Source organism: Vipera berus, assembly GCF_964194415.1.
Source record: "Vipera berus genome assembly, chromosome: Z".
Taxonomy (NCBI): Eukaryota; Metazoa; Chordata; class Lepidosauria; order Squamata; family Viperidae; genus Vipera; species Vipera berus.
Genome location: NC_138205.1, coordinates 111,804,011 through 111,828,849, shown reverse-complemented (window position 1 = coordinate 111,828,849; position 24,839 = coordinate 111,804,011). Strand labels below are relative to the sequence as shown.

Here is a 24,839-nt window from a genome sequence, read left to right as displayed (position 1 = left end):
CTTGGTTTGCCTCTAGGTGTTCACTGATTCGTTGCTTGATTATCTTTTCCAGAATCTTCCCAGGTATTGAGTTAGGCTGATAGGTCTGTAGTTTCCTGGATCCATTTTTTTCCTTTTTTTGAAGATGGGAACTACCATATTTTCCGGCGTATAAGACGACTGGGTATATAAGACGACCCCCTACATTTCCTGTTAAATTATAGGGTTTGGGCTATACTCGCCGTATAAGACTACCCCTCTTCCAACGCACACCAAATAAAAATTAAAAAACATCAGATTTGATTTTAATATGGTAATTTTAATTCAAATGCTTATGACATGCAGGTGCTTAGTAGGAAAACTGTCACTTATAAACATAAGGCTGTTTGTCATCAAACATGTAAACATAAAACAGTGCAAGTGGATTAAACTATAATAATAATAATAATAATAATAATAATAATAATAATAATAATAATAATAATAATAATAATAATAATTAGTTGGAGGGGACCTTGGAGGTCATCTAGTCCAACCCCCTGCTAAGGCAGGAAACCCTATACCATTTCAGACAAATGGCTGTCCAGTCTCTTCTTAAAAACTTCCAGTGTTGGAGCATTCACCACTTCTGGAGGCAGGTTGTTCCACTGGTTAATTGTTCTAACTGTCAGGAAGTTTCTCCTTAGTTCTAGGTTGCTTCTCTCCTTGACTAGTTTCCATCCGTTGCTTCTTGTCCTGCTTTCAGGTGCTTTGGAGAATAGCTTGGCTCCCTCTGCTTTGTGGCAGCCCCTGAGATATTGGATCACTGCTATCATGTCACCCCTCACCCTTCTCTTCGTTAAACTACACATACCCAATTCCAGCAACCGTTCCCTATTTTCCTAATTCACTTTTTCACTTTTCCTAATTCACTCTAAAGCTTTCCCTGTGCAGAGCCTTAAGTAACACCAGCTGCCTGCAATTAGTGCAGGTTCGCATCCCACCAGGCTCAAGGTTGACTCAGCTTTCCATCCTTCCAAGGTAGGTAAAATGAGGACCCAGATTGTTGGGGGCAATAAGCTGACTTTGTAATAATGCTGCTTGGGGGGGTGAAAGCCCTAATAAACAGGCATATACACAGAATGAAGGCTATTGCTAAGCACATTGATTTGTGCTTTAAATTGTAAGCCACCCTGAGTCTTCGGAGAAGGGCAGGATATAAATGGGATTTTTTAAAAAAAAGACCAAATGGGAGATCCGCTCCAGGTTTTCCAGCCAGCCCGCCCAGTTCCTGAGTCAAATGTGTCCTTAGAGCTAAGCCGCTGCTCTGGCTGCTGCCTTCCCCACCTGCCTTTCAAGTTGGGATATACTACAGCTGCTCTTCAACTTTAGAAGGAAAGACGCCCAGACCCCAGCCTGTAAAAAATCACAGACCGCAGCTTCTTCTCCAATTGGTCCCGCTTTCCCTGCGCAGACTAAATGGGAGATCTGCTCCAGGTTTTCCAGCCAGCCCGGTCCCTAAATTTTCAGCACCCGGCGTATAAGACGACCCCTGACTTTTGAGAAGATTTTCATGGGTTAAAAAGTAGTCTTATACGCCGGAAAATACGGTACATTAGTTCTTTTCCAGTCCTCTGGTAGTTGCCCAGTGCACCAGGAGCTTTAAAACAGTGTTTTTCAACCTTTTTTGGGCAAAGGCACACTTGTTTCATGAAAAAAATCACGAGGCACTCCACCATTAGAAAATGTTAAAAAATTTAACTCTGTGCCTATATTGACTATATATAAAGTAATTCTCTTGAATAGGAATCAAATAAACACAAAGAAAGTATTTTATAATTACTTTTCAATTTTTCCCACGGCACACCAGGCAACATCTCGCGGCACACTAGTGTGCCGCGGAACAGTGGTTGAAAAACACTGCTTTAAAAGATATAGTTCAGTGGTTCTGAGATCACATCTGATGATCTAGTATATGACTTCTTTCTTATCTACAATAAAACAGATTATTTACCAGTGTCAAATCCCTGACCTTTCTACTTGTTACTGCATCTAAAAGAATAAGCTATTTATAGCTCTGCCTGATCTGGAGCCTGACAAAATATAATAACTCAAAACTATTATCATTCCCTGTAAATAGGAGTAAGGCTATAATGCTACACCTCTTCTTGAACTCCAAGTGCTTTAATTCTGGCTGCTCTGAGATAAGCTTTAGCAACAACTACATTCTGATAATCTGGAAAATAGTATGGATATTATATGAAGAACGAGTAGGAGTTCATCTCTAAAATATGTATTTCTATTACAAATCAGTTATGTTCAAAGCTAACAATGTGAAGCTTTCTTTTACATCTTAATAATTTTCATGGATTGATATACCTCTTCCACTTTAGGAAGTCCTGGAAGATATTCTGGACTTAGACATGTCTGCCTCAGGCTCAGATGGTTTTCTACAGCTTGTCAGTGGTACAAAAATAATTTTGGGGTCTTTACCGCTAACCCACAGATATGGTGGCCATCAGGTCAGTTGTACTCCTTGTTTGCTAACCAGATGTTACCAACATTTTTGTTTAATGATTAGATATTTATTGTCATTTTTTACTGTGGGCACAATGGCACACATTAAAAATGAAATTTAGTTGCTCTCAAAGTGTACACATACATAACACACATTTAAACATACTATATACAATATCCTTACATATATAAGTAACATAAATATTAATCACTGCCCATCTTGAAAACATAATGGAAGGAGGAAGCTTTAGAGTTCACAAGGTTAATACTGTATAGAACAAAACTGTGACTGAATCTGGATGTTCTGCTTCGGATACCACGGAGCCTCCTCCCATAAAGTAACAAAGGTCGTGAGGAGGATGTGTGGTGTCCCAGACAATCTTGCGGACCCTGCTCAAGCAACACTTATGTGCTATGTCCTGGATGGAAGTGAGGGAACTGCCAATCATCTTTTCAGCCATCCTCAACACTCTCTGCACTGCCTTCCTGTCTGAAGCAGTGATGCTTCTAAATCAGACAGGATACTCTCGATCGTCCCCCTGTAGAAAGTGGTAAGGATAGGAGAAGGAAGCTATGCTGTTCTACAGTGACGCAAAAAATGCAGGGGCTGCTGTGTCTGCTTCACCAGTGTCTCACTGTTGAGCGACTAAGCCAGCCTACTTGTTAACTGCACACCCAGGAATTTGATGCTGGTAACCATCTCCACAGGTGAATCATTAATGCACAGAGGAATGTGGCTGTGCCTGCCTTTTCGGAAATTGACAATGATCTCTTTGGTTTTTCCAGTATTTAAAACTAGGCTGTTTTCCTTACACCAGTTTGCCAAACCCTCAACTCCTTGTGGTAAGCACCCTCATTGTCATCATGAATAAGGCCCAGCACTGTTGTATCATCTGCGAACTTCACAATATGGTTGGTGGCAAACCTAGCCCAACAGTCATGGGTCAACAAGGTGAACAGCAGTGGACTTAGGACGCAGCCCTGAGGAGAACCTGTGCTCAAGAAAATGGGGTTAGAAATATTTGTTCTAGCTCACACATATTGGGGCCTGTTAGTAAGAAAATCAAGAATCCAGTTCCACAAAGGAGTGTTTAAGCCTAAAAGGCCCAGATCTTATATGTATGTGTTTTTTCCAACTACAGAGGAAAGACTTTATGTGTTAAAATACTAGGTTTTTTTCTCTGTGCTCTGAATGGCAGTTCTGTTCAATGGCCACTCATTTGTAATTCTCTTGTAAATCAGTAAATCAGTCAAATAATAGAAATGCTAAAGCATGGAGATGGGAATAGTGTTGGCTAGTCACGGTCCCCCTTTTTCTTAACTTTCCTTCAAGATTATTATTATTATTATTAATTCGGTTTATATACCGCCCTACTCCCAAAGGACTCAGGGTGGTTTACAAAGCAAAATTTAAAAACAATACAATATAAAATTAAAATTAAATTAAGTCTAGCCCCAAAAAATTAAAATCACAATTTAAAAACATTAAAACCCCTCAGTCCAGACCAGATAGCTCAAAGAGCCAGGTTTTTAGGTCCCGGTGAAATGAACAAAGGTCGGGGGCAGTCCGGAGTTCCGTTGGCAGTTGATTCCATAGGGTAGGCACACCCACAGAGAACGCCCTCCCCCTGGGGATCGCCTGTCGGCAATCCTTGACCAGCGTTACCCTGAGGAGGCCCTCCCTGTGGGAGCGCACAGGACAATGGGAAATTGACGCTGGCAGCAGGTGCTCCCTCAGATAATCTGGGCCCATGCCATTTAGGGCTTTATAGGTCATCACCAGCACCTTGAATCTCACCCAGAGGGCAACTGGAAGCCAATGCAGCTCGCGGAGAAGAGGTGTTACATGGGAGTATCGGGAGACTCCCATCACAACTCGCGCGGCTGCATTCTGCACCAGCTGAAGCCTCCGAGTGGTCCTCAGGGGCAGCCCCATGTAGAGAGCATTGCAGTAGTCTAGCCGGGAGGTCACGAGCGCATGGGTGACTGTGTGTAGGGCATCTCGGTCCAGATAGGGCCGTAACTGGCGCACCAGGCGAACCTGGGCAAAAGCCCCCCTGGCCACGGCTCTTATATGATCTTCCAAACTGAGCCGTGAATCCAGGAGGACGCCCAAGTTGCGGGCCCTATCAACGGGGGGTAACACCTCACCCCCCATAGTTAACGATGGAAAAGATTGGTTAGTCTGAGATGCCGGTATGCACAGCCACTCAGTCTTGGCAGGATTGAGACGAAGCCTGTTTCTCCCCATCCAAACCCGGACCGCCTCCAGGCAACGGGACATCAAGTCGAGGGCATCACTGGGTTGGTTTGGGGTGGAAAGAAAAAGCTGAGTATCATCAGCATACTGATGATACCCCACCCCGAAACCACTAATGAGCTCACCCAGCGGCTTCATATAGATGTTGAACAAGAGGGGAGAGAGGACCGACCCCTGAGGAACTCCACAAACGAGAGGCCTCGGGGCGGACCTCTGCCCTCCCGTCAACACCGACTGTGAACGGCCCAGGAGGTAGGAGGAGAACTACTGTAAAACAGTGCCCCCCACTCCCAACCTCCTGAGACGCCGCAGTAGGATACCATGGTCGATGGTATCAAAAGCCGCTGAGAGGTCTAATAGATGTTGTCCTGTATTTTATGGTTGAACAACATTTTCAACATCAGGCATTACAACAGACATAATATACTTTCTCACATCCATACATAAGCATACTTGTAGCCATTCATCATTTCTTTTCAGCTCTGCTGAATGGATTGCATTTTATGTTGAGACATAATGCTCTTGTTGCTCCCTAGTGACTCTTGCCAGGCTGCTGGTGTTTGTATCTAGTTGAAAAATAGAATAACGCCTCATGGTCCCAAAAGCTGTCTTTATAGTTTTAGTTGGTGGCAAAATAGGTATGTTTGGCCTAGTTCAAAACACTCTTCAGAGGTTAGTTGCTAAGCAGAGGAGAATGATCATGTTCATTTCGATCGCCCTCTCTATTAGGTAAGAGTTTTACTCATGGAACTGTTTTATTTGTTGTTACTGTCTCCTCCCCTATAACCTAGTCAGTTCAAATTGTAGATACAGAACATGTTTAGCCTCATATTATGAGGTTGATAGCTTTGGAACACAAATGTGATACAGTCATTTTGCTAAGAATTTTAGTTCCCAGTTAATTTCAAAGAAAAACGCCCAACATTTTTAATGAACAGCAGTTTCCATCTCTTATGCATTTGTTTTTTCAATTGCAATGTGTTAAAGAACTAAGGCAACCTATAGTGGTACTTAAAAGTTTGTGAATACTTTTGAATGTTCAATATTTCTGCATGAACATGACCTGAAATGTCATCTGTTTTCCACACAAGTCCTAAAATCAGTTAAGGAGAATTTATCTCGCTGATTTCCAGTTCCTCTGTCCTACTGATGCAAATATAACTTAAAGACCAATTTTCTACATTCGCAGTCAATAGTGTAGAACTGTGCTAGCATTATACCAAACTGTTCCTGTGCCTACTGCAATTACTAGTAAAGTATACACAGAACATTGTTTATTCAATCATGTTGAACCCCAATCATGGCTCCATTTCTGAATAATTGTTTCATATTTTTATTTCAACTTTTCATGTTAGTTTGGTAGCTGGGCAGGACAGCTGGGTGATGGAAGAGCTCACTTGATTGGCATTTATACAAACAGGTACTGCATGTCTCATCTTAAAAAGCCTGTCTCTATTCAGTATGTGGTTGCTATTGATATCTCAGAAGGTAAAATAACAGTGACCAACAATGACAATATTAACCAGACTTAGTATATAATAGTTTTCAAAATTCCTAAGTATTCCATATATATTATTTTGATAATCCTTGTAGTACAAAGTACATATATGTTATTTCCCCTATGTTGCAGATTGGGTTGAGGGTTCCTCGTACAGACAAGATTTGTATTAATTATATTTTGGCATAAGCTGTTCTATTCTGTGTTGCACCAGTTGTTCACATTGCTAAAGCTAATCTTCTTTCGGTAGATTTGGATCCAGATGGGAACTGCAGCTCAAAGGTTCAGGAAGGACACCATACTCTAGGTGTGTTACATTACATCTGAAACAATATTCTTGCAGTTCCTGATGTTTTGGATTAATTTCAACAATGCATCGTAGAATCCATTGATTAGAAAAGACTACAGTTCATCAACTCCCTGCCCAGACCATCCTACAGAATGGCTATCCAACCTTCCACATGGAGCACTCATTACTCAAGGAAGCAACCTGTGCTGCTTATATTTTTCATGTACAAGAAATACTTCCTTATTTTAAGGTTGAATCTCCCTTGGCAAAGCTTCTACCTTTTAGTTCTTGTTTTGCCCTCAGGCATTACAGAGAATAAATGCACATCTTTTTCTCTTTGAGATTTTGAAGTCTTCTATCATGTCTTCCCTCCACCTTTTTTTTTAGATTAAACAAACCCAGTTTTTAGAACTAATCTTTACATCAAAACCTTTTTATTTTCAATAACTCACCATTAAGGACCACCCTGAAAACCAATCTGTTTGCAGATGAATCTTTGCTTTCTTCAGAGTTTGAATCATAAGAGACTGTTGAATTTTATACTAGATTTTTATAACCACATAATGGCTTTTTAAAAAGAACAAATAACCATAAGATATTTTAATTTATAAATGTCAGCGTTGATCCCTGACTGAATGGGATAAACCTAATTCCAAAAAACTCACTAATATATATTATATAATGGTAGTATTTTGATTGATTAAGTGGCATGAAGTCATTGATGACTCTTAGCAACCACATAGGTTTGTCCATAATAATCTGTCTCTTATTTGGTCCTTCAGCTCTTCCAGTAACGGCCCATTACCACTATAAGTGAGTCCAACCACTTTGCTCCTGACTGTCTTCTCTTTCCTACCACCTTTCCCAACATTATATAGGTAGTCCTCTACTTAGAACAGTTCAGTAACTGAATTGTTACTTACAACCATTTTTCACATTTGTGATCATTTTAACACTCCTATGGTCATGTGATTTACAGATGCTTGACAACTGGTTCATATGGTGATTGCAGTGTTCTGGGGTCATGTGATCCCCTTTTGCAACCTTCTGACAAGCAAAAGTCAATGAGGAAGTCAGATTCACTTTACTCACTTAACAACTGCAGTGATTCATTTAACAAATGTGGCAAGAAAAATTGTAAAACTCAAATTTCTCACTTAACAGAAATTTTGGGCTCAATTGTGGTTGTAAGTTGAGGACTATCTGTACTCTTCGCTACAGAGTTAGGTCTTCACATAATATGTCTGAAATAGGGTAATTGGAGCCTCATTGTTTGTGACTTGAACAAAAACTCTGGGTTGATTTGTTTGGTGATGCATTTGTTTGTTTTCTTGATTGTCCACAGTATTCTCAAGAGTCTTCTCCAATTCCAGAGTTCAAAAGTATTAATACTCTTTGTATTTTGCTTCTTTAGAGTCCATTTTCTGCCTCCACAGAGTATCACTGAGAATATGTAGTATCTACACAGCTGTATTGTTACATGTTTCTATACACAGTTTGTGATATAAATTAAATTATGTGGAATGCTCTCTTGAAGGATGGCTTGGATTTTTAGCAATGTGATTCCTTAGTTCTGCCTTCTAGTGAAGAATGGCCACTCATGCATGGTCCTTCGTAGCCCTTGTATCAGAAAAAACAGGTTTCTAGGTTTGGCATGTTATATATGGCCATCATTCACTGATTGAGCACATACTTTGCATGAAAAAGGCCATGCTTGGAATCTCCAGAGATAAGTCAGAAAACTCCACCTGAAAGACTGTCAAAAAAGTTGAAGCAGTGTTAGATTCAGCCCAATGCAGATTCCAATATTACCTTTATTTCCATTCTGTTTCCGTGTTGAACCATATCTTTAGGAAGAATTGGGTCTCCTTCTCAATAGAAAAGCTGCCACCCTTGGTTTTCTACAAATAAATCTGTATTTAAATATGAATCTTAGTACATATTTCATTTGTTTCAGCTGTCAACAATAGCAAAATGTGCCAATCAAATCATCCAGTGCAAGGATTTGCCAAGTAAATAATAATAATAATAATAATAATAATAATAATAATAATAATAATAATAATAATAATAATAATAAGAATAATAATAAAAAAAAAATAAAAACTCGGAACATCTTACATTTTAAGGAGATACCTGGTTGATACCTAGGATGCTGGCAGCAAGCCGTGTCAACCATTAGTGCCAGTCAATTTGAATGTTCAGTTTACTTGAGTTTCATGTTTTATGAATAAAAGTTTAATAAATAATAATAATAATAATAATAATAATAATAATAATAATAATAATAATAATAATAATAATAATAATAATAATAATAATAATAATAATTGCAAAAGGTGGCCTTACTAGGAACTGCTTCCATCCTGCAACGATATCTATAATACTGTCAAACATCCACATCTGCCTATCTCAGGTCCTTGGTAAAGACTCGATAGGTAGATAAAAAAGCCAAATCCAGTCTGAACATCTGGCTGACTGCAATAAACAATAATAATAATAGTAGTAGTAGAGTAGTAGCAGTAGTCATCGTCCTTGGTAAGGACTCAATAGGTAGACAAAAATGCCAAACCCAGTCTGAACATCTGGCTGACTGTGGAATAATAACAATAGCAGCAATAATAATAATAATAATAATAATAATAATAATAATAATAATAATAATAATAATAATAATAATAATAATAATAATAATAATAATAATAATAATAATACCTTAACAGCTCTTAGATCTTTGGCTAGGACTGTTAAGTTTTTACCAGTCCCAGATGGTGAATCGAACTGAAGATTAACAACAACAGCAATAATATCTATATTTCTTGTTTTTCTTTCTATAGGAGAGGAGATGGCAGAGCTGTGCTTCGGTCTTCTATACGAGAATTTTTGGGAAGTGAGGCCATGCATTACCTTGGAATACCTACAAGCAGGGCAGCTAGGTACTTTATACAGGTTTATTCTTTATCTGCATTGAGCAGATGTGTGCCATCCTCTTCTTAGACCCCCTGAAGTTCTTTGTGCTTGAACTGCCAAGTTTCTGAAGCATGAAAATTGGCAGTGCCATTTCCTCCATTTTTGGAATGCACAAAAGGGTCCTGCTTAACACTAAACAAGCAAATAAATTCTTCAAAACTTCCATGCATGAGAACAAAGAGAGAAAAATCTAACTTCACTTGTTTGGGTGATGAGCCCTCCATGCAGGAATAATTTGCATTGCACCTGTTGTGGTTCTCTCCCTTTTACAAAAAGCTAAACATACACCCCAGTCTCCAAAAAGGTTTCCACCATTACCCTTACATTTTCTGACTTCCAGTAAAATGAAAAGGAGAAAGCTGAAGATTTATATTTACAATTGGATTTGTTAGCATTTTTGCTAGTTCATACAATGCTACTTCCCAGCAAAATGCTAAATCTCAAAACAGGATGATGACAGATAACTTAAACCAACAGCAACTATTTGCAGAGTCAATAGAAGGAGAGTGTTAATATTCATTCCCAGTCCCCAACTAGACAATTCTATCTTGCAAATGTTATCCTCCTCTTGGCAATTTTTAGGGCATGCTTTTATTTACTAGATTCTTCATACTGAAAACATATTTCGTTGGGATGAATCATATTGGGCCAAGTATACCAGCAGTCCCCAACCCACAGTCCATGGTCCAGTACCGGGCCGTGGCTTACCAGCAACTGGTCTGCACAAACAAGCAAAGCCCCATCTGCGAAATGCAGGCAGCCCACAAAAACATGCACCCTCCGGTCTGCAGAAAAACCTCCATGGAACTGGTCCCTGGTGCCCAAAAGATTGAGGACCTCTGAAATATACGATTGCTATAAGGATGGGCAGAGGAGAAAAGATTAAGCATCCTTCTCCCTGCCCAGTTTTTTTACCCTGCAAATAATCTTTGTGCTCGTCTTTTTCTAAGCCATAATTTCTCAACTCCAGCAACTTTTAAGAGGCATGGGCTTTGACTCCCAGAATTCCCTAACCAGCATGTAAATGTTCATTGACATGATTCATGGTTCTTGGCAGAAGAGACTTAAGAGAAAAGTCCATGTGAACAGGTTCACCCTGAGACTGATCCTGTTCCTGATTTTATTTTCTATGAATTGGCAGAATGATGGGTTTGCGCTTGCCAGAGTGACACAAAAAATTGCCCTCAGACTGGAAATCTTGAGCTGGTTCATAGTCCTACATCATAATTACTTACCATAACCTCAACGGAATGCCGTTCACTTTTCCAGCTCATGAGATTTGTTCACTGTCTGGGAAACAACGACAGCAGATTATTGGAGATGAATGCTTCACTTTAAAGCATTCTGAGTTTCATTTAGATATCATGAAGCTGGGAGTTGTCTCATATGCCAGAGTGGGACTTTCAGTGAACCAGGAAGACAGCAGATTAATCATTGCTTCATCACCAAGAGGGATATCTACTGCAGCTTCCTAGGAATACTTTGGGACTTGATAAACTTCTGATTTTGAATTCCAACACCTTGTATCCAAAGATGGCACTTTGACCTTAAACAAGAAAAGCCTAATACCCAACATTCTTTAGATATAAAAGCTATCTAGATAACCTGAGAAATGTTTATTTAAAATCATTATTAATTTGTTTTGGATGTCTACTTAATATTATCCTCATTCTCTGATTCATACTTTTTCCAGTTCCACATATTTCATAAATATTTAGGTAAACTCAATTTATATATTATATATTTACAAAGCATTTATATTTCCTCTATGTTATACCTATTCAGTATTGCATTGATAATAGAAACTCATTCTGGAGATTCTTGAGTCAACAGCATCACATTTGGGATGGTTTCTCTATAGAGATGCTTGAAGAATTACATAGCATGTGGCTTTTTTCTGCTGCACAATGCCTAGATGGGAAGTGACTCAAGTTGTCTCCATTTTCCATTTTATTGAATAATAAGAGGAGGATCTTTTAGTGCACTTGAATGGCTTTGCAAGACAGTGTGAAGTTCTCTGTATCCATCCAATTTATCTGTCCTTCTGCCCATATACTAAATTAAATGAACTTATATTCTCTCCCAGAGAGAACGTAATTTATTTGCAGCAAAATGGTACTCTTCCTATTATTGCTATGACCTAAACTACAGAAAATTAGAATTGCATATTGCATGTAAAGGCAAGCATTCTAGTTTGAGGAATACAATTTGGGGCAGTTTATTTGGAGCAGAAGAGAGGTGAAGAGTTCATATAACATTTTCCCTGCTCAGAATATCAGTGGGATGATCATTATGCAAACACCCCATGTGCTGTTTTTTATCAAATAAAATTCACCCATTCCCCAAAATTTTCCCCACATAGTTCCCCCTGTAATATATAGTCTCCAACAAATGCTATCTCACCCTGCTTCAGTTTCTCAATCTGAGCAAGAAACATTGGGGTTTCAATAGTTAAGTTCATTTCTTGTTAAACTGTATGCCTTGCCAATTATAGAGGTCTCTTAGTTGTTTAAAATAATACTGTTAAGAATATTAAAAATGAAGTTAAAAAAATCCCACATTTAGAAGTCTTTTTAGAGAATTGTTTGTTTCAGTTCTTTTAAGAACCAAGCAAGAACTTGGGTCCCCTTAGTGCAGCAGGAAACTGCGAAATAACAGAGAAGTCTTGATCCATACTTGTCATAACATAAACCTAACAGATTCATCAGGTTTCCCCAATACATATTTGAATTTCCTAGTCTATCTTAGAGTCAAGGAATTTTCTTAAAGTCAAGGAATTTTGCCATCTAAGAATTAACTAGGTCTTACTCCGCTGACATTGGGAATCAACCAAGGCCCAGTAGAAGCTCTTCCGTAGCTAGGCTACTCTGTAATATGTGTAGCAAGGCTGTATAAAGTCTAGCTGAACCGTAGACAAATAACCTTTGCAAGGGTTTAAGATCAGTATGGGTTACATCCTACTTGCCTGACAATTGTATGGGTCCTCCTCAGACTTTTAGACCCATTACTTTTGAGATTAGGTTTATTATATTTGGTTTAATTTATTTTTCTTTTTTCCTTTAAAATATACTATGAATTCACTTTGTCCAACAAGATTCTGAACTTCTTGCAGTCTGCCTTGTACTAATTTCCTAATTCCTCTGTTTCCACAGTTTAGTTGTAAGTGATGACAACGTTTGGAGAGATCAGTTCTACAATGGGAATATTAAGAAAGAAAGAGGTATTTTTTATGGCTCTTTGACAATGTTACTGTTAACTTTTCTCAGACCACCTGCTCCCAATCTGCTTTCTAATCTGTTGACAACCTATGCATTGGTTATGACTTTGACTAGATTGTGGGCTGCAGATACTCTGCTGCTCAGAAGCTGGCTTGCAACTGGAAAAGCAGTGCCTCATATCAGATTCAGAATGCTTTCCTTTCAGGGCTTTCCTTTTTCCCCTTTTCCCTTACATGCTGAAATGAACATAATTTGACTCATCATAACCTGTGGTCAGATGTAGTTTTGTACTGTTACGTTTTGTATTTTATTATGGTCTCTTGAAGCCTCTTGATTCATTCACTTAATATTGCATGTACCTGGACAATTTTTCTTCATGTTTCCTTTTTTTTTTAAAAAAAAAACATACTTTTCACATGTATTACCTAAAACTCTTTTCAAATAGCTCCAACACTTTATGCCTCACAGCACTATGACTAATATCCTTAGTAAGTTACATATTTGACTAAACTCCTTTCAGTTAGATAATTGATCCTTCCCTTTAATTCTTGCAGAATGGACATCAGACTTCTCTGTTCAAACTCTTAGGTATTACTGGCTTGATGCAGTAATTTTTTTAAAAAAACATTTCTTAATGCAAGAACTCTCTTTCTATCCATTAAGGAACACTTCATGCTAAGAAGTTATGGATGCATAAGGAAGTTTCAGTAGGACATTTCTGAAATATATTAGCTTGTACATATATTTATTTGCAGGTGCAATTGTCTTACGTGTTGCAAAATCATGGTTTCGAATAGGATCATTGGAAATACTAGCTCATTCTGGAGAACTGGATTTATTAAGGTTAGACAAACAATAGAATTAGCTGGTCCAGTACAAACAAATGCAAACTGTATTATCTGGTAAATACAAGAAAGATTCTAGATTGGCATTCAGTAAGATGACTTTTGTGCAAGGCTTCTTTGGATCCTGGCTAATAGATCCTGGCAAAGTTTTAAAAATGAAAGAATGACCTGCTTCTTCCATATATTTAGGCATGCATTTGAACAGATTTGCAGCTCCCCATTAATACATTAGGTTAATAAACAGTATGATAATGTCCATTGGGGGAATGGTGACAAAATCAGTAAAATGAAGGATGGCAACCTGCCCCTGCAGACAATAATGCATAAATAATAAATAATAAAAATAAGAAAATTGCTGTTACATTTCAAGTCACCCCAGCCAGGTATCTCACTATTAAAAGCTCCTACAAATCTTAACAATCTTGTAAGATTTTTTTTGCCAATTTAAATGATATTTCTTTGTTTTTAATTTTTGTTGGGAGGTACTGTGGGCACAATGTTGCCCACAGTGTATTAAGATATCTCTGAACAGATATTTATGGTAATAGAAAGACTAGCATGGAATTTGTTTCTCACAACAAAAAAGTACAGTATCATTTCAATTTAGTTTAAGCTAAACTTTAGGAAAAATGTGTATCATACAGTGCTTATAACTGAAACTTGTTTAGCATAAGTCAGTGAAGAATTTGTTAGGTAAGTTCTAAAAATTTTATTTCAGTGCATTGCTATTGTTATTGTAACTGGACGTACTGTATTTATTGGCGTATAACATGCACTTTTTCTTCCTGAAAATAGGGGGCAAATGATGTGTGCGTGTTATACGCCGATATAATGTTAATGACCCATAGTAAATACCACACCTTTTTAAAATGAGGTGCGTGTTATACGCCGGTGCGTGTTATACGCCGATAAATACGTATTTTCCTTAGGAACGCACAGAATTTCTAAGTACTGGAGGAGATCTATCCAAAATAACAACTGCCAAAGTTGAAAGGAAAATCAATAACCTCTTCCTTTGACATTTACCAAATTTTCTTAAATTATAGAACATCCAAGAGAGATGGGTGGTTAAGAAATATGAAATATAAATAAATAAAATTAGATACCTAACATCTGATTCCAGCTTTTCTGATGAGCTACTTAGAGTTGTGTTTGCATAATAAGATTAAGAGGGATTTCTTTTCCTCCTTTGGGTAAATACTGTAATTTCTATTTTCTTACTTTGATTTGTTATTAGCATTGTTCAGTAAACTATGATTAAAATCAGTACTGTCTTTCTTTTACATGTAAACAGAGCTTCCTGAAAAATACAGTACATAGTAACAAATAGGGTTCAGTTTAAATGTTTACTTATTTTTCAAATTCTTCTTTGATAAAAGAAACTTTTACTTTGTGGGACAGGATGCTGCTAGATATGGTCATAAAAGAACACTTTCCAAAAATAAACGTAAATGATTCAAATAAATATCTGGTAAGTAGCCCTTTGTTATTTCCTTATACATTTATGTCAGTTCAAAGAAGATTGTGATTATGAGTTTTTGAAATCTGTTGTAATCTAATTTGTAAATGTAATTACATTTCAATGTAAACATTGTAAATCAATACATTTGTGGACATTAAATCTGTGCTTTTCACCCCTTCATCTTCCAGTTAAAAACTCAATATAATGTAACACTATATATTGTTGGTCTTATACCTTATTTTATAATTAGTAATAATGAATATAAAAGTGACACTGTTTCAATCCAGAAGGTTTATAGTATGGGCAAATTAAATCTCCTTCTCACATTCTTCCTTCCCACAATGGAAAATCCTTTTTTAGAACTATTTTTTTCTGCATTATTCCCCTCACATTTGGTTCCCTTTCCAACAATTGCTTTACATATTTATAGTAAATATGATCTAGATATTCTGGAATGTTACTACTGCTGTAGTAATGCTGAATGTAAAACTTTGATTTTAGGCATTTTTCTCTCAAGTAGTATCTGAGACGGCACGTTTAATTGCCTTGTGGATGTCAGTCGGCTTCGCTCATGGTGAGATTAAAAGGGGGAGAGTTGTATTTTGTTATCTGAACAGCACAACCTTTTTCCTTCTGGTTAAAGATATATGGGACCCACAGATAGGTGAGGCATTGCGCCAAAGCTTATACCCTGACAGAGTTCATTACTAAAGAATGGGCGTAAGCATGTGGAATAGAAATATTGACAGTGATTCAGGGCCAGGTTCATACATCAAAACAAAATGTGGTTTGTCTTAGCTACAATGTATGGTACACTGTGAACCGTAGCTGGGCTCACACATTGTACAAAGCCAAAACCGAACCATTCACAGTTTAGCTTAATGTACTTGAATGAACGTTTATTGTCAAAGTACAACTATGTATACATTGAGATTAGCTCGGCCTCCCTTAGTGCTCCCACCCCCCAACTCACAGTGACAACAAACCTCCATCTTATTACACCATGTGAACTAATTGCACCACAATACTCAATTCACAGTTTAGCTTGATGTACTCAATTGACTGCTTTAAATCTTTACTACTTCTGTAGGGCCTCAGAGCCCTTTAACCAGAATATATTACGTTCTGTATGTTCTGGTTAAAATTTTCTTCCTTCCTTTCTGTTTAGGTGCGATAGCAAGATTCAGGCATAATCAGATGTGTTGAGGAAAGGGTTGATTTGGAGAATATGGCCATGCTATACTTTCATCAGTAGGGCTTTAAAATGTAAGAGAAACAATGCTCAAGAAGTCTTTGGAGTTTTCAGTCCCTTTGTCCATATTTCTTTACAATTTACTTTCCCTCCTATGCCTTCTTATTACAGTAACTCCTCAGGTTTTTTTATTTTATTTTGGGAAACTATTAGACAAATGCCCACAACCACAGAAGTACACATGAAAAAATACATCAAGAGATCTAGTAGTTTATTTCACTTTCCGGTTGCATGGAATAACTATGAAGCAATTTTTGTTACTCCATAACTGGTAATAGCTGAGGTGGATCCTGAAATTTTTAGGCATTTTCCTATTGTCAGTGGATAGAAAGAAAATGAGCACTGATTGGCTCATAGTGATTATGTTTTAAAATGGGCAGAAGTGAAGACAATGTCAGATTCAATCTGCTTAGAAAGGGTAAAAAATGCTACTGTGAAAATCCCCTAAATTAAACCATGGAAAGTTAGAAAAACAACTTTTCTAGTAATTATTCTAGTAGTAAAATAGTACTAGATCCCTTCTAAGCTGTTGAAAATAATATTATTTGTTCAGCATTTAGTTTTGGACCTTTCCTCCTTATGACATGATATCATAGATCCTGATGATATACTGTCATGATACGCATTTTTAAAAATTAGAACACAAAGAATACCATGGACAGGAAACAATAGCATTGTGAATTGGTTCTAGGACTGTTCCTAATCCTCTGTCACTACTGTGGCTTTTCAAAACACAGACTTATTACTTGATTGTAAGTACACAGAACTCTATAGCTAACTATCTTGTCCTTTTCTTTCCAAACTGCATAGTGAAAAATAAGAAAGAGGAGCTGTATTTCTTCTGAAAGAACTAAAAGAAACTCAGTTTTTGACAAGTTTATAACGCCATATCCATTAAGAAAGCAGGGATTGCTTTAAACCAGACATGTCAAACACAAGGCCCAGGGGCCGGATCCGGCCCGCAAAGTGGTTTCATGCGGCCCGCGAAGCCATCCTGGAAACAGTGAGGGAACGGCCCCCACTGCCTTGGCCCTGGCCCAGAGACCCTCCTTCTGCCAGAGACCCTCAGATCTGTCCCACTCCTGCCCAGGCCCCCATAGGCACCCTTGATGCAAACGATGTAGAGCTGGCCACGCCCACCCAGTAGGCCATACGCACTCTAGCCACGCCCACCCAGTAGGCCACGCCCACCCTGGCCACACCCACCCACCCCCCTGAGGGCAACCGCAATGCTGATGCGGCCCTCAATGAAATTGAGTTTGACACCCCTGCTTTAAACAATTGGAGAAAAGATGATACTTACATCAGATAGAAAAAAGCATGGGCATAAAGAGAAGAGTATCTGTAACAAATATGAAAGGAATGATACTGGTCTTACAAACCTCTTAGCTATGAAATGAGGGGCTGGATCTGGTTTCCAAATTGCTCCTAAATAAGTTCCCATGCTAGCACTTCTAACTGTGCTGTATTGATTGCCATGTTGCTTTATGTTTTAGGAGTATGTAATACTGATAATTTCAGCTTATTATCCATAACCATAGATTATGGTCCATTTGGCTTCATGGATGCATACGACCCAGGTGAGTATAACCTAAGGGAATTCAGGATTAATTATTGGGCAGGCAATGAAATCCTAAGCAGTGCCTTCATTTTTTGATTTTTGTCTTCTTAAATTTATGTAAGACCAAAAGGATTAAAAGATTAAAATGGATGGGATTCAGAAATTAATTAATTAATCAGAATAGAGCTGGAAGGGACCTTGGAGATCTAGTCCACCCCTGCTATGTTAAAGCTGTGTTAAATAAAATGAGCCTATCCTATCCAGCTCATGTTGTGCAACTTTCACTGCTAAAGGTAGTTTTAGACTGTATTTTTCTCACTTTAACCATAGTTGTTCTGCATGCACAACGCTTGCTTTACCATAGAGTCATGGCTTTTCCCAGTCCTGCCTAGATTTGGAAAGCTTATGTACTTTTGATATGTTGGCTATGTATAACTACATTCTTTTATCAGTTTTCCGCTTTGTGGGAATCTACATGCCTAGAGCTGTATTGGATGCAGTGCAACTGCAGAGATGATTGGTAGGAGCTATTGAGTCTAACCTAGATCTGGATTCTGCATTTACACTGATTTCAGTAGATTCCTCACTTGAAGTGGCAGGGAAGTCTAGCCCATGTTACTTTCACTGGAATTAAAGCCTAATTCTGAACATACCATCACTAATAGTCTCCCACCCCCAACCTTTCCATCTCAGGGTATGAAAATCCTCCTTAAAACCTCACAGAAAATAGGACAATCTGTAATTTAATTGCTGTTTAATAGTTTGTTTACTTCGGCATCCGGAATAAAGTTTAGCTGGAAGACTGTCATAGATGAAATGCTGGCTGACATTTTTATGGAAAAGAATTTCCTCTCACAAAAGGGTATTTTCAAATTGGGAACCTGTTTTGTCCCATTCACAGTTCCTATCTGGATGAAACGGATTTCTTCTTTCACATCTTACCTCTTTGTTCTTCCTAGAATATTAAGAATTTGTCTTAAAAATTAATAATTTCTCACCATTCTTCCATTGGGGAACAAGCCACAACAGTATATATGTGGAAAGTCTAACCCAACTTGTTCACCTTTTCAAACAGTCAAGCAATAACATAGAACTGGAATTGACCAGCTAACTGGTCTTTGAGAGTTGTACTTAAAATATTTAAAATCAAGTTAGGTATGGATAAAATCTTAATTGCACCAATAAAGCTATAGGAAAGTATGCTAGTTTGTATAGAAAAAAATTGAGGTTAAAATTGTAGGGTTTATGAAGGGGATGTAATTCTCTTTTTCTGCATGAGAAGGGCAAGGCTTTGGCCATGAGAGATAGCATATTCATTGTCAAGTTTCTTTAGATTTTGCTTCTTTACACCTGAAAGAGGCCTGTTTAAGAGCTTTTAAAAGCTGAAAGCTATTACTCTTGATGGTATGAAATTAAATATTCATTAGCATAAATAGTGCATCTAGGGCAAGTTATATCTCATATGCACTTAGCCCGCATAATCCTGATATGAGTGCAGATAGTCATTATTATAATTTCTGTGAAGTACAGTCATAAAAAATAAGTTGGCTATTGGTAAATTTATGACAAAGCAGACTGGGGAAAAAGCCCCAATATAATATGTATGTATCTTAATACAAAATGAAATTTTATTTATTATAACAGGCTATTTGTGTAAAAAAAAGGTCAATACTAGTCCTCAACTTACAGTTGTTCATTTAATGACCATTCAATGTTACTGAAAAAGTTATTTATGGCCAATTTTACACTTAGGACTTTTGGAGCATCATGGTCATGTGATCAAAATTTAGGCACTTGGGAACTGTCATGTATTTATGACAGTTAAACTCTCCTAAGATCATTTAATCACCATCTGTAACCTTCTTGTCTCCTGACAAGCAAAGTCAATGGGTAAGGCCAGATTTGCTGAACAACTGCATGATTCATTTAACAACTGTAGTGATTCGCTTAACAACTTAATAATTGTGGTTAAAAAAAGTCATAAAATGGTGCAAAACTCAATTACAGTGAGGGAAAAATTGTTTGATTCCCTGCTGATTTTGTACATTTGCCCATGGACAAAGAAATGATCAGTCTATAATTTTAATGATAGGTTTATTTTAACAGTGAGAGACAGAATAACAACAAAAAATTCAGAAAAATGCATTTCAAAAAAGTTATACATTGTTTTGCATTTTAATGAGTGGAAAAAGTATTTGACCCCTTCGCAAAACATGACTTAGTACTTGGTGACAAAACCCTTGTTGGCAATCAAAGAGGTCAGATGTTTCTTGTAGTTGGCCATGAGGTTTGCACACATCTCAGGAGGGATTTTGTTCCACTCTTTTTGCAGATCCTTTCCAAATCATTAAAGTTTTGAGGCTGACATTTGGCAGCTCAAATTTTCAGCTCCCTCCACAGATTTTCCATAAGATTAAGGTCTGGAGACTGGCTAGGCCACTCTAGGACCTTAAAGTGCTTCTTTTTGAGCCACTCCTTTGTTGCCTTGGCCGTGTGTTTTGGGTCATTGCCACCACCCATTTTCAATGCCCTGGCTGACGAACGGAGGTTCTCACCCAAGATTTGACGGTACAAGGCCCTGTCCATCGTCCCTTTGATGCGGTGAAGTTGTCCTGTCCCCTTAGCAGAAAAACACCCCCAAAGCATGTTTCCACTTCCATGTTTGATGGTGGGGATGGTGTTCTTGTGGTCATAGGCTGCATTCCTCCTCCTCCAAATATGATGGTTGATGCCAAAGAACTTAATTTTGGTCTCATCTGACCACAACACTAACCCCAACACTTTCACCCAGTTTTCCTTTAAATCATTCAGATGTTTGGTGGCAAACTTCAGATGGGCTTTCTTGAGCAGGGGGACCCTGTGGCTGCTGCAGGATTTCAGTCCTTCACGGTGTAGTGTTACCAATTATTTTCTAGGTGACTGTGGTTGCAGCTGCCTTGAGATCATTGACAAGATCCTCCCGTGTAGTTCTGGGTTAATTCCTCACTGTTCTCATGATCATTGAAACTCCACGAGGTGAGATCTTCATGGAGCCCCAGACTGAGGGAGATTGATAGTTATTTTGTGTATCTTCCATTTGCAAATAATCACACAAACTGTTGTCACCTTTTCACCAAGCTGTTTGGCAATAGTCTTATAGCCCATTCCAGCCTTGTGTAGGTCTATAATCTTGTCCCTGACATCCTTGGACAGCTCTTTTGTCTTGGCCATGGTGGAGAGTTTGGAACCTGATTGATCGATACCATCTGTGGACAGGTTTCTTGTATACATGTAACAAACTGAGATTAGGAGCACTCCCTCAGCTCATTACCTGTATAAAAGACACCTGGGAGCCAGAAATCTTGCTGATCGATAGGGGATAAGATGCTTATTTCACTCATTAAAATCCAAATCAATGTATAACTTTTTTGAAGTGTGTTTTTCTGAATTTTGTTGTTGTTATTCTGTCTCTTACTGTTAAAATAAACCTACTCTTAAAATTATAGACTGATCATTTCTTTGTCAGTGGGCAAATGTACAAAATCAACAGGGGATCAAATACTTTTTTCCCCTCACTGTATCAACTATCTTGCTTAGCAACAGAAATGTTGGGTTCAGTTGTGGTCATAAGTTGAGGACTAACTGTATTAAAAAAATGGACAGTTTAAACCACAGATTTAGGTTTGCAGTTGAGGTAAAAAAAATACATTGCAATTTTACACTGAAAGGCAAATAGTGCATAATTTTCTTTGGGCTAATCTAGCTTAAACAAATATGCTTGCATTTAGAAATATGGGGGTGATTACTACCTGTGTGATTTTCCTTATTTTGAATCAAGGTGAATGAATGTGGCTGGCTATTTCAAATCTTTCACTGTGGTAAAAATAATGTTTTGTTTCAGACTTTGTTCCAAACACATCTGATGATGAAGGACGATATAACATAGGAAATCAGGCAAATGTTGGAATATTTAATCTGAGCAAACTGTTAAAGGCTTTAAACCCTTTATTTAATTCAAAACAAAAGCAATTGTAAGTAATCTTTTAAAATGTCTTCCTATTTAAAAGAACTAATGACATGACCATTCATTCAGAAAAGAAGACATTTTCCTGCAAGAAAATATTTTGAAAATTGAAATTATGTTTGCAATAGAAGTATTTGCAAAAAAATTAAAGGTGTCCAGTAGATTCATAGAAATCACTATTTTATAAACTAAAATTTTAGTACTGTTGATGCTAGGAAACTAAAAAAGGAAAAAATGTGATGGGTTTTTTATTTTTTATTTTTGTCTTTTTGCTTTAGATTAGTCAAACATTAAAGACATGCCGAGAAAGATGTTTTCTTTCTGAATATCATCCATAGTTTTAGAGACAAATGGGAAAGAGATTATTTGAAGCACCAACCCCTTTCATTATTATAAATTTGTCCCAAACTCATCTCTGGAAGAAAGCATTTAAATAACATCAGTTCAGCTTGGAATGTACAATTGAATCCACAAAAAAAGCAGTGAGGATAAGAGAGCTGGACCATGATTACACCAATATTAAGTAACATCAGTTCAGCTTGGAATATACAATTGAAATAATAAAAAAGGTAATGAGGATGACAAAGATGGACCATGATTACACCAATATCAAATGTTTGCTAAATATTCTAGATATTCGTCTCATAAAAATATGAAAGAAGATACAATATCTTAATATAAGGCAAAAATGTAGGCAGTGATTCAGCTTGGATGCATTCCTAATTTCATAAACTATAGTTTATTAAGCCGGGAATGAACGTTTGACTCACATGCTGTAGTCTAGTTATTTCCTTCATTTTGTAATGTCATGTACCACATTCGGCAGTGGGAGATTTTGTAGACCACTGTTTCTTGGAATGTACAATACCCATGAAGTTAAAACACACATTGCAGAATTAAAAATGGTACATAAGAAGAAGAAATAAGAAGCCGAAAGCTTATTACTGTTCAGAAATCTATGGTATATTAAATAGGAATGTTATTTCCAAAAAGGCCCTTGGTTTTAGGTGTAGAATTTCATGCTATGAGCACCATTGTGTCTGGGTTTCTTATCCTCCTGAAGATCTCAGAATCTTATGAAATTTCAGTACTGTAGTCTATACATAAAAACCCTGAAATGTAACAAGATTTGGTGATATTGTAAGATTCTAGCTATGGTTTTCTTAATTGCAATGTATATTAAAATTTAATAAATGAAGGCAACTAGTCGCACTCTTTACTGGGAGAATTGATGGACATTGATCCTCAAAGGTGATAAAAACCCTAATTACTAAGAAAATCAACATATTTTATTTTTTAAATAAACATGGCAAAAACACCTTTATATGACATACAGAAAATATTAGACTTAACCCCACATCTCCAGATAGACGAAAAAGACTTCAGGTTGAAATCCAGGAAAACAACTTTTGGTTGATTCAGACAATTCTGAGCTGGTTGCATTAAAGTTCTTCTTTGAGTACTTATCTTCTGCTCTCATGGGAATTCCAATAATTCCTGCTGTTGAGTTCTTAGTGTTCTTTGAGGTTCTTTCTTTTTCCCTAATTGTTTATGGGGTGCTTCTTCCTGCTTGTCTAGTGTTGGCTGGTGGATATGATATGTAATGGATTGTTTCCTTTCTTGACTGTTGGTTGTATCTTTTAAATGGCATATAGCTGGGTTTATCTCTGTGTGTCTATTGGTAAAACCTTAAACAATAGCAAGAATCATGAGCTACAGATATTCTCTACTCTTGGAAGTTCTGCTGATCTAATTAGAAATTACATACACCAGGGAATTAGCCATCCAACACAGAATCAGTGGAAAGGCAGTGTTTGGAATTGTCTGTCTCCTTGACTTTTCTCCACCCATGAAATAGGTCTGTTAATCCTATCAGAACTTATCTATTTTTATGTTTACTGAGGGAAAAATGCAGATCGGACTAAAGAAAGATCAGCCATTTGCTGATGTTAGCAGGTTGCAAATGCAGGATTATCCATCTTACTAGATCATCCAGGGTAACATGTCTAATGCCTAAAAATCTATGGATATGCTCAATCATCCAGGTCAGGGTTTTTCCAAAGGTGCTTTTCGAAAGGCAACTGGACTTTCTTGGGTTTTTTTTCTTGAAAACATTCCATTTCTCACCCCAGAAACTTCTTCAGTTTTGACTCAATGGTGGGGAATGAGGAATTTATATTCTGTGCAGTCATCTAATCATTAGCACTCTGAGGGTCACTCATTAGTTCTCCAAGAGTCATTAAGGCCACTTGGAGGTTTATCGTTATCCTCAGAGTCACCTCAATGAGAGTGCAAATGAATGTGGAACCTTCTTGGGACTGCTGAAGGGATTATGTTGTAAATAAGAGATAGGTGGTGTCTTATTCCTCCGTCTCTATTGAGCAAGGGCTGTTCAGTTTTAATATAGATGGCCCCTTTGGTCCTTCTTTCAAACCAATGGCCCTCTTTGTCCAGAATGTGAACTTTGCTCTTTTCAAAAGAGTGACTTTGTCTTTTAAATGCAGATGGACTGCTGAATCTTGTCCTGATCGATCTGTTTTCCTGTGTTTTGCCAGGTGTTTGTGAAGTGGTTGTTTTGTTTCCCCAATGTTCAGTATATGTCTTACTATCCTGTACTGCACATCCGACATTTGTGTCTGAGTGCTTTATCCTTGAGCTTCTGCCTTAATGTATTCTTTGGTTTAAAGCAGGGGTGTCAAACTGCTGGCCCGCGGGCCGGACGTGTCACCAGGAAATCGTGCCCACCCCACTGCCAGCAATGGAGAAAAAGCTCTGATACGTCACGTGACGTGAGTTTGACATGTCTGGTTTAAAGTGTGCACATATGTTGTATTGGTTGAAAATCCTTCTGAGCTTTCCAGATGCAACATATGGAATGACAGCATTGTTCCGTTTATTGTTTTCTGTGTCTGTTATGTGTCTGCTGGAACTTTTTTTGTATTTGATGAAGGCCCAGATGGGGTAGCCCCAAATTCTGGGGGCATCCTTGATATGTTTTCTTTTTCT

General features: G+C 37.7%; 1 protein-coding gene across 5 annotated transcripts in view; it reads left to right on the top strand.

The window, feature by feature from the left end:
- Nucleotides 1-24,839, top strand: part of LOC308677714 (protein adenylyltransferase SelO-like) — a 42,030-nt gene that overhangs the window by 10,464 nt on the left and 6,727 nt on the right. For all 5 annotated transcript variants that reach the window (XM_081344355.1, XM_081344356.1, XM_081344354.1 and 2 more), the window contains 10 exons: nt 2,352-2,480; nt 6,091-6,155; nt 6,484-6,540; nt 9,360-9,458; nt 12,645-12,712; nt 13,466-13,553; nt 14,957-15,026; nt 15,519-15,591; nt 17,766-17,849; nt 21,711-21,840. In XM_081344355.1, coding sequence (XP_081200481.1) covers nt 2,352-2,480; nt 6,091-6,155; nt 6,484-6,540; nt 9,360-9,458; nt 12,645-12,712; nt 13,466-13,553; nt 14,957-15,026; nt 15,519-15,591; nt 17,766-17,849; nt 21,711-21,840 — 863 coding nt within the window. The remainder of the gene's footprint in view (nt 1-2,351; nt 2,481-6,090; nt 6,156-6,483; nt 6,541-9,359; nt 9,459-12,644; nt 12,713-13,465; nt 13,554-14,956; nt 15,027-15,518; nt 15,592-17,765; nt 17,850-21,710; nt 21,841-24,839) is intronic.